This window comes from Lycorma delicatula, chromosome 2 (assembly GCF_047948215.1).
Source record: "Lycorma delicatula isolate Av1 chromosome 2, ASM4794821v1, whole genome shotgun sequence".
Taxonomy (NCBI): Eukaryota; Metazoa; Arthropoda; class Insecta; order Hemiptera; family Fulgoridae; genus Lycorma; species Lycorma delicatula.
The window spans coordinates 85,064,356-85,079,837 of NC_134456.1; the positions used below are offsets into that span (position 1 = coordinate 85,064,356).

Here is a 15,482-nt window from a genome sequence, read left to right on the forward strand (position 1 = left end):
AATTGTGATACTCTTATAAAACATATGTAGTTAGTTTAACTTATAGCTTTAACATTACAAAATGATCAATTGTTATGTATTTAATTTTATTTTGTAAATTTTACATTTTTAAATATTTTAATTGTAAATTCCTCCTGCAGATGGCAGATTAGCTGAAAGCACTCAAGTCAAATGGTATTTTAGTAAGCTTTTCTTAAAATTATGTATAATAATTAATATGTTCTTCAGCTCTGACTGATAAAGAATGATTAGTCATACAGATACAATGTAAATTGTCGAAAATGTTTATGGGAATTAACTATTGGAAAGCTGATTTTAATTATATTTAAATTAAATTATATATTTGTTGAAATTTTAATGTTTTCTTAATTAATAGAAACAAGAAAATGTTACATGGTTCCATAACTGGAGAATATGGAGGCTGCAATACAGTATGATGTTATTTTTCACTAAGTAATCAAGAATTAATAGTGAAGTGTGAACTAAAGCATTACTGTGATGCAAAATTCAAGAATTGTTTGCCCATATTTGTGGATTTTTCTTCAGACTGCCTCACATAAAACTGCTTACTAATAATACTTCTTCTTGACTGTACAATCTTGCAATAAGAATTCATCATGGACGAAGCCATTGTCCCTTTTATCATCTTCCCAGCCTTCTTGAAACTGTTATTCCGCTCATTAACTCTTGGTGTTGACCTAACATCCTCGCCAAAAGCCTTCTCTAACATTTTCACCATTTCAATATTCTTTATTTCATTTGTAACAAAATATTTAATCTAAATCTCTTGTTCCAGTCATTTTCAAACAAGATAAATCGCACCACTTATAATAAAATGTGTGCTAATTATGTGACTTAAATTTGAATTACACATCTAACATAACAAAAAATATTGTTACACATTATGGACAATGCTGCTGCTGTGTGTGTGTGTGTGTGTGTATGTGTGTTGGGGGGGAGATAAACTTGGTAAAAAAGACATAGTGCACAGAATTAAAAAAAATTGTTATTTTTTATCACAATTCCTGATAGCCAATCATCACAAAAGTTTTACAACTGTTCATTCATTACATTTTTCAATTGAAATGAGTTCAATTTCTGTTATTAATTTATAGAAATTGCACATCTATATTTAAAAATTTGTTTGTTTTCTTAATATAATTAACAAACATATTCTTTTTTTCCAAATTTATAATAAGTTTGAAAAGATTCCTTAAATGTTAGTTATTTTCTTATTTTAATTATTAAGTTATTTTCTTCACATTCTATTTTAATTTAATATGCTTTGTTGTACATTTAATTAATAATTTAATTTATTACTGCCAATTTGTGAAATATGTTTCTTGAAAAAACTGAAATATCATATATTCTAATGATGAGATTAAAGAAGAAAATTTGATATAAATGTTGGTCTGGTAACACCATGTTTTTAAGTTATGGCTAGTATAAATTTTACCCTGATTTTTAAACCAGTAAATTAAGGTTATACTAACATTCTTGAGATTCAGATCTTGAAAAAACTGTTGGTTTCATGTTTCTTTACTTACAAAAGTTTAAAAGATGGGTTCCAGATTTACATTTCTAATAGTTTATGAGAAAACTGTTGTAAAGCTCAAACAACTGGAGTCTAAAAATACACTTTATTGGTTTAGTGTAGCCTAACATTTTCTGGAACAAATAAGCTCTAGAAAATTGTTTCTAGAGCTTATTTGTTAATATTGTTAATATTGGATTAACTACTCAAATAGATGAAAATTAAAAAGAGAAAAAAAAAGAGAAACGTAGAACAAACTTACTGTTACATAAATTATTTTAAGTCCCCCCTCCATGCTGTTTACACATCACATCACTTCACTTAATTTAGAATTCCTTGGAAGAACTTCTGCACTGTATTGGGGCTGTTTCTTACAACTTAACAAAAATTTAAATTCCAATCAATGACTCTTCTCTTGAATTAAATTTTTCCCTTCACAACTATGTATCTTTTTAGAGAATACCCTTTTCATCTGACCAACAAATCAGTCTCAACAGTAAATTAAATAGATGGTTGTCTTGAAACAAATGACAAGAATTTTACTGCAACACAATCTAAAAAATGTCTTTAGACATCAATTTTTGGTTTTTCTAAGATCTTGGAGATCCTACTGGATATGGGATATGGTAATTGTATACACAGGTATTGTATATGGTGTATATATGGGTCTTTTCTGCAGGACCCATTTTAGAAATCTGTCAGGTCAACAAATAGAACTGCTAGTTTGCCCCAGAATCTGAGTCCTGAGAATTTCAATACAATCTTATTTTAGCATTTTATTTTTTTGAACAGAAATCAGGATAAACTTTCTGACTAATCATAGTGCAAAAAAGTGTTTCTGAATACATTGTTGTGGCAGTTATTATGTCATAATACTTTTTTCTTTCTTTTTCCTGTTTAGCGTCTGGAAATTACCATTCAGATATTACTTCAGAGGATGAATGAGGATGATATGTATGCGTGTAAATGAAATGTAGTCTTGTACAGTCTCAGGTCGACCATTTCTGAGATGTTTGCTTAATTGAAACCCTACTACCAAAGAACATCGGTATCCACGATCTAATATTCAAATTCATATAAGTTCACAGTAACTTTACTAGGACTTACCTTAAGTAGGAGTTGAACGCTGGACATAATAAACAGATCTCACCCTAATTTAATTACATAAGTTTAAATGTGAAGATATGATGCTAACAGTACTCAAATAAAAAAGAAAATGGTTCATATGGGTCAACTGAAGCATAACAAACATTTAATGAAAATTCTGATCTGGAGTTTAGTCTCAACTTTTTTTAATTTACAAGTTAGTTTTAGTTTAATATTTATTTATATTTCAATGTTATAATACGTACATTCACGTACATATATTGATATATTAATAAATAGTACAATTTTTATATAAAATATTATTTCTCATTTAAATAAATAATATTTTACTCATTTAATCATTAATATCTTTTATTTAGTACGATCAGTTCAAAAACAAGGAGAAATTAATAGACAAAAATTTTTAAATATAACAAGTTTTTTCCTAATGTTTACAGTTTTAAACTTACTTATTACACTGTCCTTTCATACTTTTAAGTATTATTAGATCATATGCAAACCTCTGGTTTTTATTTTAAATTAACAATTTTATAGACATACAATATTTAAATAATAAAAAAACAGGAGCACACCTGTTTTAGAGTTACAAGAGAGAAATTAAATCACACACATTATCTTCAACTAGGAAGTCAGGTAAAAAATGTAATATTTTAACAATAGAAGTAATGTAAATATTAAAAACTATATTACCTTAATAATAATATCCCAACATTCATTACGAACTTCTTCAGTAGTTTTTTTATCAGCGGCAATTTTTTCTAAAGTAGCTTTAATTAAATGATCTAAACGGAAACATTCACCTGTTACAACATCCTTAACCATTAAGTCAGCAAATCTGTCTACATGTCCAGAAGCCCTAAATGTTCAACACCAAAAGAGAAATGTAATTATTACTGTAAAGATTATTTCAGAATAAACTTTTATTTTAAATCTGCCAATTCACAATTTTTTTTAACAAAACATGTTTTTATCACATTTCTGCAATTGTATCCTCTAACAATAAAGTAAACAATTTTTTTAAATTTTTTTACAAGTGTGCTTTCTTTTAAAAATAAAGAAAAACAATTTGTACCAAAAAGTAAAAAAAATAATTTTGTTTTCGCAAAATTACTTTTAAAATGTTTTCTATTTATGTATAACTAAACAGAAAGGCATCGGGAATGCTGTCATATACGACTTTATAATTAGAGTGATTCCATGTTTTTCTTTTTTGAAGTGCATAGATAGAAAAATTGTTTACTTTTTGGTAAGAATTTTATTTATTTCTTTGAAGATGATATACAACTAAAAACAAGTTTCTAATATAAAGGACAGTGTATGCTACAATAGTTATTATAAAGTAGCTGATTTTTCAGATTCTGCTTCAGCAGATATGCAGCAATACTAGTTATCCTGTAAGAAATGACTATCAATACTGCTAGAATTTCACACAACTTTTTTGATATTCACGCTAGAAGGCACTAATAATGACTTTCTATAAATAATTTTATAACAAAATTGCATCTATTAATGTGAAGTTACTATTAAGTTGACAGTCACAACATTATTATTTGTCTGGCTTGCCCACATACACACACAGATATGTATGCATGCACACACACATTTATTCTTCTATTTACTCAGCAATTACAACAAACCTAATACATTTACTTTATCAGTCAGTAGTTAATAATTGCATAAGTCAAAAATACAAGTTACTAAAATAAAAAAAAAGATAAATACATATTATACATTCAAAAGGGCAAATGGTAATAAATTTCATATAAATGTGTTCAATGGAACAAAATTTCTACAGTAAATTGTTGTACAACAAATGCTGAAGCACGTATAAGCAGTGTGGTGTACTAAATTACATAAAAGTTTTGGTAACTTTCGCTAATGTAACACAGATCTAGTAAAAGCAAACAAACTAAATAAAATTATTCTACTAATATTGTTTGTAAATAAAAAGCCTTTGAGAACAAGTAAATTCTTATTCTATGTAGAAAATAAATCTAAATTTATAACCATCCAATTACTACAATAAAAATACACAACCGTTAATCTAGCCCAATCAGTACTTCTTTCATGAAATTTGAAACTATTTTTCTTTAAAAAAATGTTTTTAAACTGCTAAACTATAAGTATACTAATTATCAAAATTTCTTACATATAAATTTTTATTTTTAGGCAACAAGCATTTGGTAAATGCTTGTTACATACAAGCACTTATCAAAAAAATTCTGAACATATCTTGAAATTGGACCACATATTATATTAAAAAAAATTGTATGCTAATGATTTCTTGAACACTAAAAATCATTCTATTCTGTAAATACAGCAGCATAATTCATTGTACAATTGCAGGGAAGTACTACACCAGCTATGGAACAGTAAGAAATAACTATCCTGTTATTCTTTTCATGCCACAATAATTTACAACTAATGCGTAAAGTTAGCTGAAAAGCAATTTGCAGACAGCTCCTAACCTTATATCAATGATAATATATTTAATGAAATAGATTAAAACAACAATGATACATTACTTCTAACTATTCAGGCTTAAAACCTTCCTCAGGGTAGAACATCCCTGATTATAAAATGTAATATGAATACCAGTGCCTCCAACCTTTGTCTGGACTTCCTGTCATAAAATTGAAATTAAACAGGCAAGTTCTCCTTGTTTAAAATTGAGAAATAGAAGCAATAATATAATATTTTGAGATTTTTCAACTGAATAGCCAATTTTTTTTCAAAATTCTATTTATAAAAAATCAAGTACATTTTCAGCTCCAAAAAAAATTTTCTTTGCAAATATATATTTTTACTTCCTAAGATCAAATACTGAACCATATAAAAAAATATAATGGGACCTGGAAAAATGTCAAACTTACAAAATCCAAAAGTAATATTTTATTTTTAATATTTAATATAATATTTATTTCTAGTCTAATTTTATTTAATGTTATTAAACGGCTTCTAGGTAAGCAACAGAAAATTAATGGCATTAAAATGGCACTTTATGCTGACAACCTTGCCATGTGAATTTCGTTACTAAAAAGAAAATCTGATTAGATTTCAACAAAATTGAATGAAGCCCTAGTTATTTTTGAGAACTGGTCTAAATAAAGTACAACAGTCAGTCAGCACAGAAAAAGCCAATTATTCTCTCTAAAAAGAATAACAGAATAACTAAAATAGTATAATATTAGGTTCCATGTTAACAAAAGACAACAAAAGTTAAAATGAAATGGAAACAAGAATAATAATTGCTAAGAAAGCATTAATAGCAAAAAAAAAACAATCATTATTTAGTAATATGGAATTAATAATTAATAATATAGAGTTGGAAGAATCATCTTTTGAAGAGTAATATATGGAGTGTTCTCCATTATGCATGTGAAACATAGATGCTAGGAAAAAGAGAAAAAGAAAAGCTGAAAGCAATTGAAATGTGGATATGGAGGAGACTGAAGGAAATTAAGTGGATGGACAAAGTGAAAAATTAAGTAATGAGGAGAATGAATGAGAACTGAAGTTTAATCTAAAGAATTCAGTATAGGAAAGCTAGTTGGCTGGGACATATGAGAAAAAGACTGGTAAAACAGTGCCAGAAGGATAGTAGAAGGTGCAAAAAGAAGCCAAAAAAGAATAAAAGTTGCAATGGTGTAAAAAGAAATGGGAACTGTAGGATTTAAAAATTTTAGTTGTGAATGCAGGAGAATGGGATAGACATGGTCTAAGTGACCATACTCAGGGCAGATAACCATGCTAATAAACAAATAATGTAGATATCATAAAAATAAATAAAAATTACAGAAAATTAAAATATTTTACATAAAAGAAAACCCACTGATGATCAAACAGCAGGATTTTGGTAATAATAAATTGGCTGAATTGTTACAACCTAGATATTACTGAAGTTTAAATCATTCTATTATTTGTAGATAGTGAAAAGAAAATTTAATTAATGGAGACTACCATCTTGGTTGTTTTTTTAATCAAATTTGAACTTAATTTTTAACTTATTTTTATTATAATAATGCATTTTATGCTGAATATTAAACAACTTCTGAAAAGTTATATTTTGGTAAGTGTTCTTACTCCTGCATTACTGAAGTTCTTTTATTCTTATATTATTTGATACATAACATAAATTCACTTGAACACACATATGCGTGTGCCCATGTGTATGTGGCACATGCACACACACACACAGAGAGAGAGAGAGAGAGAGGGTGAGAGATTCTTACTTCTAATCTTTTTACATCAATGAGTAAATTACATACACTGTAATCTATTTAATATCTCAAATAATTAAAAAAGCCTTTGCTTAAAAAATACTTCTTTTATAAAAAAGGTATATTATTAGGGCTAAATTTATTTATTATTGTTTCCCACATAGTAATAGTCCAAAACTAATAATAATAATAATAATAACCTCTTACTTCAATACTGGTTCAGGTGTTAAAATGGAGCAATCAACCTCTAACATTTGTTCTTCTAATACAAAAAATTTACGCCAAGCATGAAGCATATTTGCTTTAAGAGCACAACCCATTGGTCCAAAATCATATTGTCCTGATATACCTGAAAAATGTCAAATGAATTGCAGAATTTTTTCACATTAAATTATTATATTAAAAATGTATTCATAATAGCTTAATGTGTAACTTAAATTTAAACAAAAAAACATAATATTTAACAGTTACAAGAGAACTGATTCTGCTCGAAAAACGGTACAAAATTCTTTTGACATTATCAGAAGTGATTAATAATAAAATATGTAATGAATTTAGAGGATGGCAACATTACACAAATATGGCCTCAATAATTAAAAAGAAAAGAAAAACAGAATACAAAACTTTAAGGCATAGGGAACTTTTAAAGTAAAGCTATGCAAAAATAATCTCAAAAAGGCAAAATAAAAGTGTAAAAAAAAATCAGATGGATGGGTGATGGAGTAATCTACCAATTCAGATGGACGTATTTTTATCTCTCTCTCTTTCTCTGTATCTCTATCTCACTCAGCTCTCTCTTTCTCAAGTTGCGTGAACTGATAGAAGTTGAACTCTTTTACAAACATATATGGGCACGTATTATTCTTAAACGTATTCTCGTTATTAAATATGCCTTTTTAAACTTCGACCCCTCTAGAGATGTTTCAATTGAAATTTACTGAATAGCAATCTCCCTAACTTTAGATGGAGAATCTGAATCAGGTCTCAAAGCCCAGAGGGTGAATAATATGGATTTATCCAAACTGAATTTGTAGATTACTCAGCATAAACTGAACTTCACAACATTAAAAAAAAAATTTCTAAAGACAAAAATTCATATTTTTACATTTTTTTTTATTACAAATGGGAAATAGATGGGGAAGTTCATCTTCTGTTTGATAAAATTATTTTTCTATGCTTTAAAGCACGAATATATCCAACCAAAAAATTTGAACCTACAAAAATTAAAGCAAAAAAAATTTTAAATGGTCTTCAAAGAATCTTTTAAATAAATTTCAAAAATAGTTTATTCCCGCATCATGCAGGAACATTTCTTTTACAATTTACTCATTAATGGTATTATATTGTAGTAAAAGAGGAGTGGGAGAATTAAAATAAGTAAAATTTGAAGCAAATTTGATGCCACCACTTAATAAATTTCTTTTACTTTCCAAGTAAGAAAAGAACTATATATTTGCAACTGCCCAATTAATTAGTATTACTTCTTTTTTTAACAACAATATGTAAATACAAATCAATACTTGGATCCTACAACGCTTTATAATAATAAAATACAATCAAAATTATACTTTTCTTCCTAATATTAGTTATTTGTTTTAAATAATAAGGGCTTTAAAACTATAAAGTTCATTTTTGAGTAAACAATTTTAAAAGATTAAAAAATGTAATAACACAAATACCATAAAATAAAGAACAAATTAATGTAAACACAGTTGTAATAGTGAAAACCTTTATTTTCAGAACATCAGTTCTGTTGTTGCAAATTTCCCACACACAAGGTGGAACAAACACAATCTTATCTAAATAAAAAAAAATATATATATATAATTCTTTATTTGAATCAAGTTTTTGTGTAAAAAACAGAGTGAAGTATAAACAACAATTAGCACAGAATAAAGAATTTTATTTCTACCTTACCAGCAAAAAAGATGTTTTCTTGAGCTCTTTCAGTTTATTTCAAACCATCATTGAGATAAAAATAACATAAGTCAAAAATTAAAATAATTAAACAGTATTTCGTTGAATTTTATAATAGCCGTGATTTTATTAAAATAAAGTTAATAATTAATAAAATCACAGCTAATATAAATTCAACAAAATACTGTGTAATTATTTTAATTTTTATTTATTATATTATTTTTATCTCCTGATGATGGTTTGAAATAAACCGAAAGATATCAAGAAAACACATCTTTTTTGCTGGTAAGGAGGATATAAAATTTTTAAATATTTTTTGTTCTACTAAAAAAATTATCACCTAAAACCATTTAAGAAAATTAATATGTAGTCAATAATATAATTAATAATTTTAATGTGTACACTTTAAATATACATAATATTTCAAACATTTCAATTATTAAAAAATGCTGATTAACTGATTAAATATTAAATGTTTACATATGATTAGACATACACATTACTAGATATTATAATATTTTACATCAAATTATTGTTTAAAAAACCTAACCTTTAATGTTTTGTGAAATTCTAAATATAATCGATGAACAAGCAGTTTAAAAATTCTATCAATTTATATACACTATAATTTGTTGTAAACTACTGTTTACTGTAGAATTTGGACAATCGTGAAATTTTAAGCAATATCCTTTTATCAAAGTATTGGCTAAATTGCCAATCACATTAAATAGAAATATCCTTATCAAACTTTATTTCACGGTTAATAATTCAAAAATAAATAATTCTTTCATCTACACATTTTTCTGTAACAGACAAATTACCTCCATAAATAGCAAACGACTGGTCATAAAAAAATCTTCGTTTTAATAAATCTTCCATTCGAGCACGATCAAAAGTTACAGCAGCAGGTGTCAAAGCTAACTCTTTATCTTCTAATATTTTTTTTCTTGACTTCAACTCAGCAACTGCTTTCTTCAAATCGATTTCTGAAGCACCAGATGCTTTTAACTCTCTCACAACATCTCCCTAAAAATAAACCACAAATTAAAAATTTAGAATAAATTTCAAGTAAAATTGAATTTATTTATTTAAGAATTTAAATAAATGCAAATGTCCATAAGAATTATAAAATCTGATATAACATTTTTTTTGAGATTAATTACTTTCATATGATTTATTAATTCAGTCAGTCAGCTTTGTTTTACCGTTTGTGTAACAATTCTAAAATTACTCATTCATTACTGTCCTTTTCTAATGAAATTATGTAAAAATAGAATTATTCAATATTATTCTTTAAAAAAAATAAACCAGTTAATGATTTGAAATATTGTTATTTTCATGCAATGTATTATACTACATTTTCATATTCACTGATCAGTATGATGTGAAGCATGAAAACGTTTTATAAAAGTTTTACAACTCACTTTTAAAGTAAGTAGAATTGTGCTATCAGATCTTTCAAAGAAAGTAATACAGCTCCTTTGTTAGTGGAATTGAATACAGAATTGTTATTACTGATGTCAATCTTGAAGTAGGTAAAAAAAATCTATTAATAGATTTATTGCGATCAAATGTGTGTCAGTCACACAGATCAAATATATTATTCAACTACAATACAGGATTTTCCAAATTAATCACTTCAAGATATGTAAAATTAATAAAAAAACTACTTGCTATTCCAAAAATAGGCATAATAAAATTATCTCCAAAAATATATTATGGAAGCACAATTCTACAAATACTGAAGATTAATATTTTTTTAACTTCATTCAAATCTAATTTTTTGAAACAAGTCACCATAAATCTGGATGTAACATCTACATTCATAATGGCAGACACATAATGTAACTTATTCCTATATGGGTAACTCAATATATGTAACCCAGTAACACCTGAAGTTACTAAAGATAGTATTAGTAAATGATGTACCATCTTAAACATCTTAGGCTCCTTATCAAGATTAGTGTTACTATTTCGGTAAGTCTGCCGAAAAAAATCTACAAAAAAAAACAAATTATACCAATAACACACTAAACTGTAACACACTAAAGAATACTGAAGACGTTAAAGTAATAATTCTTCCGTCTCAGTTTAAGGATTAAGCAGAATACTAAATCTCTCAAATGAATATTTAATACATCAAAAATTCTTCTACTTTTCAAGGCCAATCAAAAAGTACCCGACCTTATTTTTTATTAAGGTAACCAGTTGTAACACAGGAGGGAGACCATTGGGGAATGTGACTTTGACTCTTACTGGTTGTGTATGACTCGCTTTTTTGCTGCCATTACAGTCAGTTGGTGCTTAACAGCTGTGAAAGTAAAATGGTGCTTATCATGTTTTTGTTGTTGTTCAACAACATCACAAGGCAATGTGAAATCATGCTAACAGTCTTTTTTTGATTATCAAGGCCATGGTTCATCAAGAGTATGCTCCTCAAGGTCAAACTGCCAGTAAAATGTACTACACAACTGTTCTTCATTGGCTAAGATATGCTGTTCGGCATACAACATCTGCTGCAAGTCCTTTACCATCTATATATTTTTCCCGAAGTCCTTTTTCATCAATATCTAATTTTTTAAATTGCCAGACAATTTCGATTTACCTGGTTGTTCAAATCAAGTCACAGAAAATGTAAGTATGTCTGTTGAACAGAATAATTTATCTCAGAATGAAAATGAGACTGAAACAATTAATTTGGTTTTTAACCTAACATTTCCGTCAAGCCAAGTGTGGAATAATGTAAATGTGAATGAGTCCACAACTTTCAGTTCAATCCACATATCCACATGTGATTGATATAAACCCAGATTTATTTGACTGTATGATAGAAGCCAGTCCAAGTGAATTTTTGTCTCAGGGTAGATGACAAAATAATTAATTTTCTTGTAACTGAGAAAACCCATTATTCTAATTCCAGACTTGGTGCTCCAAATTTAAAAAGGTTTGCTTGGGTTAAAAAATGGGTTGATATCACTCCGAATGAAATGTGAAAAAATTTCTTGGTATTGTGATTATGGGCCAATATAAAATGCCAAAGATGAGGTCACATTGTAGTAGAAAGATTCACGGGAATTATATCCCAGAGATAAGTTCCACAAGATTTGAACTTCTTTTATCAATGTTTCATTGTGGTAACAATGAGAACCAAAGGCCTGGTAACAGAATTTTTAAATCCAAGACCTAGTAGACTTATGTCAGTAATTTTCAAAACTGCTATAATCCAGAAGAAATTGTTTGCATTGATGAATCAATGGTACCATTTGGAGAAAGATTAATTTTTCACCAATATAAATACATCCAAGAGACATAAATATGGTATAAAAGTGTACAAGTTGTCTGCTAAAGACTACTACAATACTCAATATTAAATTTATGCTGGAAAAGAAACAATAAGGGAAACCAATTACTGCAAAAACTGTTATGCACATCATAACCCATACTTGGATTTTGAGCGGACTTTGGTTACTGACAACTGGTACTCAAATGTGGGCTTGACTGAAAAACTAAACAAGAAAAGTACACATTTAGTAGGTACACTAAATTCAAAACAGTCTGACAATCCTAAAGCTGTAATCAAAAACAAAAACTGAAAGTTGGAAAAACATTTTCGCAGCAAAATGGTGTAAATGTTGTAGTACTAAAGTGAGGAGCAAAAAAGATGAAAAATTCAACATATCTTCTGATGTTCTCGACAAGACATGATGATGCAATGATTCAGTTGTGAAGTGCTGAAATGGTTGTGTTTTACAACAAATCTTTGATTGAGAGCTGATTTTATGGCTGCCTATTCCAGTTCATTGCGCTGGTCAATAAAGTGGTACCTAAATAGTATTCAACATTTTACTGGGGACAACTACTGTGAATGCTTTTTCTCTGTGAAAGAGATATTACACGGAATAAAATAACAATCACCAATTTTAGACGAATTGCTTCCTGCATTATTTGGCATCCATTATTTGACAACCTCAACGTTGCTGTTGAGGTTGTCCATCATGTAGAAAAGGACAACGAATGTAAAAAGTGTCAACCATGCTACAAAAGATTTGCACAAGATTGGGGGGGGGGGGCTACAAACGGCATAAAAGAATACACCAAAAGTTTTTTCTTATTGCAGAAAGTGTGCAAAGCTTAAGTGTTTGAATGTTTTATGGTGATGCACAATATGTAATAGTGTGCTAACTGTTCATATTCATATAAAAGTGAATGATACAAGAAAGAACTAATTATTTTGTAATTAATAGTTACGTTAATAGTTTTGGGTTGTTTGTAGCATGTATTAGAGCTTATTGTATATTCAATTCATATATTTAGTACACTTTTTTTATTAAACAAATATAATATTTTTGTTAGCCTTTTTTATTTTTTAGTCAAATAAATAAACTCATGTACTAAAAAACGTACGGTATTTTCTGACCTCATAACCTGACAGAAAAGACAGTTACTAATCAGTGCATTTAGTTTTGAGGGGGCAAACTGGACTCATGTTTAATTGAGTTGAAAAATTATATCCATAGCAACTGTAATACAGAAATGTGGTTAAGAACGTTAATATATAGTTTTGTAATCATTTTAAAGTACAACCTATCTGGTAAGTACAGCTGAGGGTACAAATGACCCTCAAAACAGTCAATGTATTGAAGTATATAAATCACCAGATGCTGTTTTACCACAAGCATCAACAAATTTATTCAATTATAAACAGTTGTCAACACCAACCAAAAAATTTAGAGATAACATTTTTATTTAATTAAACGTACTGTTATTGATTTACATGATTGAAGTATTCTTGGTTAATATACTTTTTTTTTTATATTAATCAAGTTTTTATTTGGATAGTCAGTTAAACTATTAGGCAGTTTTCATCAAGTAAATTTAAATTATTCATGAAAAAACAAATGACTGATGTATCATTTATACTGACACCATCACAATATATTTAATAAACTACACCAGTCATTGATATAATAAGAAATAAAATTTTACCTCAGACTGGCCTCTGAGGGACTGTTTCACTTTAAGAAAACTCGGAAATATGAATCCTATTTTCCCTTCAGCACAGATACCTTTCAGTTCAACATAGTTATCTATTACTTATGTGAGGCTCAAATTTCCACTCAAGTGCAGGAATGGCATTTTTCATACACTATATGGTTTTTATATCATATTCCCAAGCACAAGCTTCCGGCTTATATGGTGAAGCAATCATAAAAAAATACATTCTCCATTCTATCCACTCTTGTTAGCTGACAAATTAATTTAATAATAATTTTACAATTATTAAGTATTAATAAATTATTACTGATGCATTAATAAATTAATATTAATGTCTTAATAAATCAATACACCATTAATCTGGTGAGCTAGATTAACATATAATAGTTTTAAAATTGATGTCATTTAAAAATAGTACAGATTAGAATGTTTCATATTTTTTTTAAATTATGCCAGCATTAATTCACATTTTTAATCATATAAAATTCCAGACATTTAAGATTGATTAAAACCATCTTTATAAGCAATTATAAATTAAAACCATAACATTTTTATTAATGCATAAATACAAACATATGTGAAACTGTGTTAAAAACTAGTACAAGCTAATTGAATTTTATTGGCAAAAATCTTCATTAGCATCTCAGTAGCTACAAAACAAATTCATTTCATTACAAAGATCTTAAAAAATAAGTCCATATGGTACTACAGAAGAATCAATATTATTTTCCAGCCAGAATTTGAAAATTGAAAAAACAGAATGGGCCTCTATAACTTGTCTTAGGACAATTATTGTTACCAAACAATAATGTGAATTCGGCTATTGTTGCCAGTCTTGACTGATAAATATTCAAAGAATAAAGCAGAGATAGAAATCATATGATGTTTCACGCAATCAGATGTGCGTTATTATTAATAAATTATTATTATTCCTAACGTGTAATAAATGAAATTAAGTTACACTGAATTTCTAACACACGATATCATCGTTGTTCAACATGGGGTAACTAAATTTTACTGTTAATTTAAAAAAAATTCTATTAAACATTTTTACAGTAAACAGTACAGAATTCACCTGTTCCTTAACAGCTGCCCTCAGAGGAGCCAAAATTTCTTCCGTTTTTGAATTCGGCATCTTTAATAACCAATTTAAACCAATTCGAATGTCCCTATGTTTTTTCTTGCTTCCCCACTTACTACTTTCCTGATTATATTGAAAGATTGTTAGATGAATTGAACGTTTGCTTTCTCTTCTCCTAGCAGTAAATCTAACATAGCACTGACATGAAGACACAATTCGGAAGAGAAACATAAACGTGGATAACCTAGACAGCACGATCGCACGACTCACTACTACAGCAGACGCTCTCGTGCAATGACAATAGTCTAGCCCCTGCTTTTTCTTAGTCTCCAAGTAAATTAACTTTAGGAGTTCACTAACTGAAATTGAAAATGGAGTATTAAGATTTGATTTTTATTAACAAAATAAATCATTATGGATTATCTTATTATTTACATTTTTATACGGCGTGCTGTAATAACGTTACAATTCTTTATTTCTGAGAAATATCAGTGTATTTTGATTTCATTTACGTTTTCATTACAATGATATTTATTATTTATAAGAACAGTTTATTAGGATTACTTATATTTCCATTTCAAACTTCAAACGTAGTAATAATAAATTAATCAGCAATACAAAACATAGG

At 27.8% G+C, this 15,482-nt stretch overlaps 1 protein-coding gene across 1 annotated transcript in view; it reads right to left on the reverse strand.

Annotated features, from left to right (window-relative positions):
• GlyRS (glycine--tRNA ligase) overlaps nucleotides 1–15,136 on the reverse strand; it is a 46,399-nt gene extending 31,263 nt beyond the window's left edge. The window contains exons 1-4 of the mRNA XM_075355689.1: nucleotides 14,849–15,136; nucleotides 9,600–9,804; nucleotides 7,069–7,210; nucleotides 3,332–3,497 (exon numbers count right to left, since the gene is read on the reverse strand). Coding sequence (XP_075211804.1) covers nucleotides 3,332–3,497; nucleotides 7,069–7,210; nucleotides 9,600–9,804; nucleotides 14,849–15,085 — 750 coding nt within the window. The 5' untranslated portion in view covers nucleotides 15,086–15,136. The remainder of the gene's footprint in view (nucleotides 1–3,331; nucleotides 3,498–7,068; nucleotides 7,211–9,599; nucleotides 9,805–14,848) is intronic.
• Between the last annotated feature and the right edge of the window lie 346 nt (nucleotides 15,137–15,482).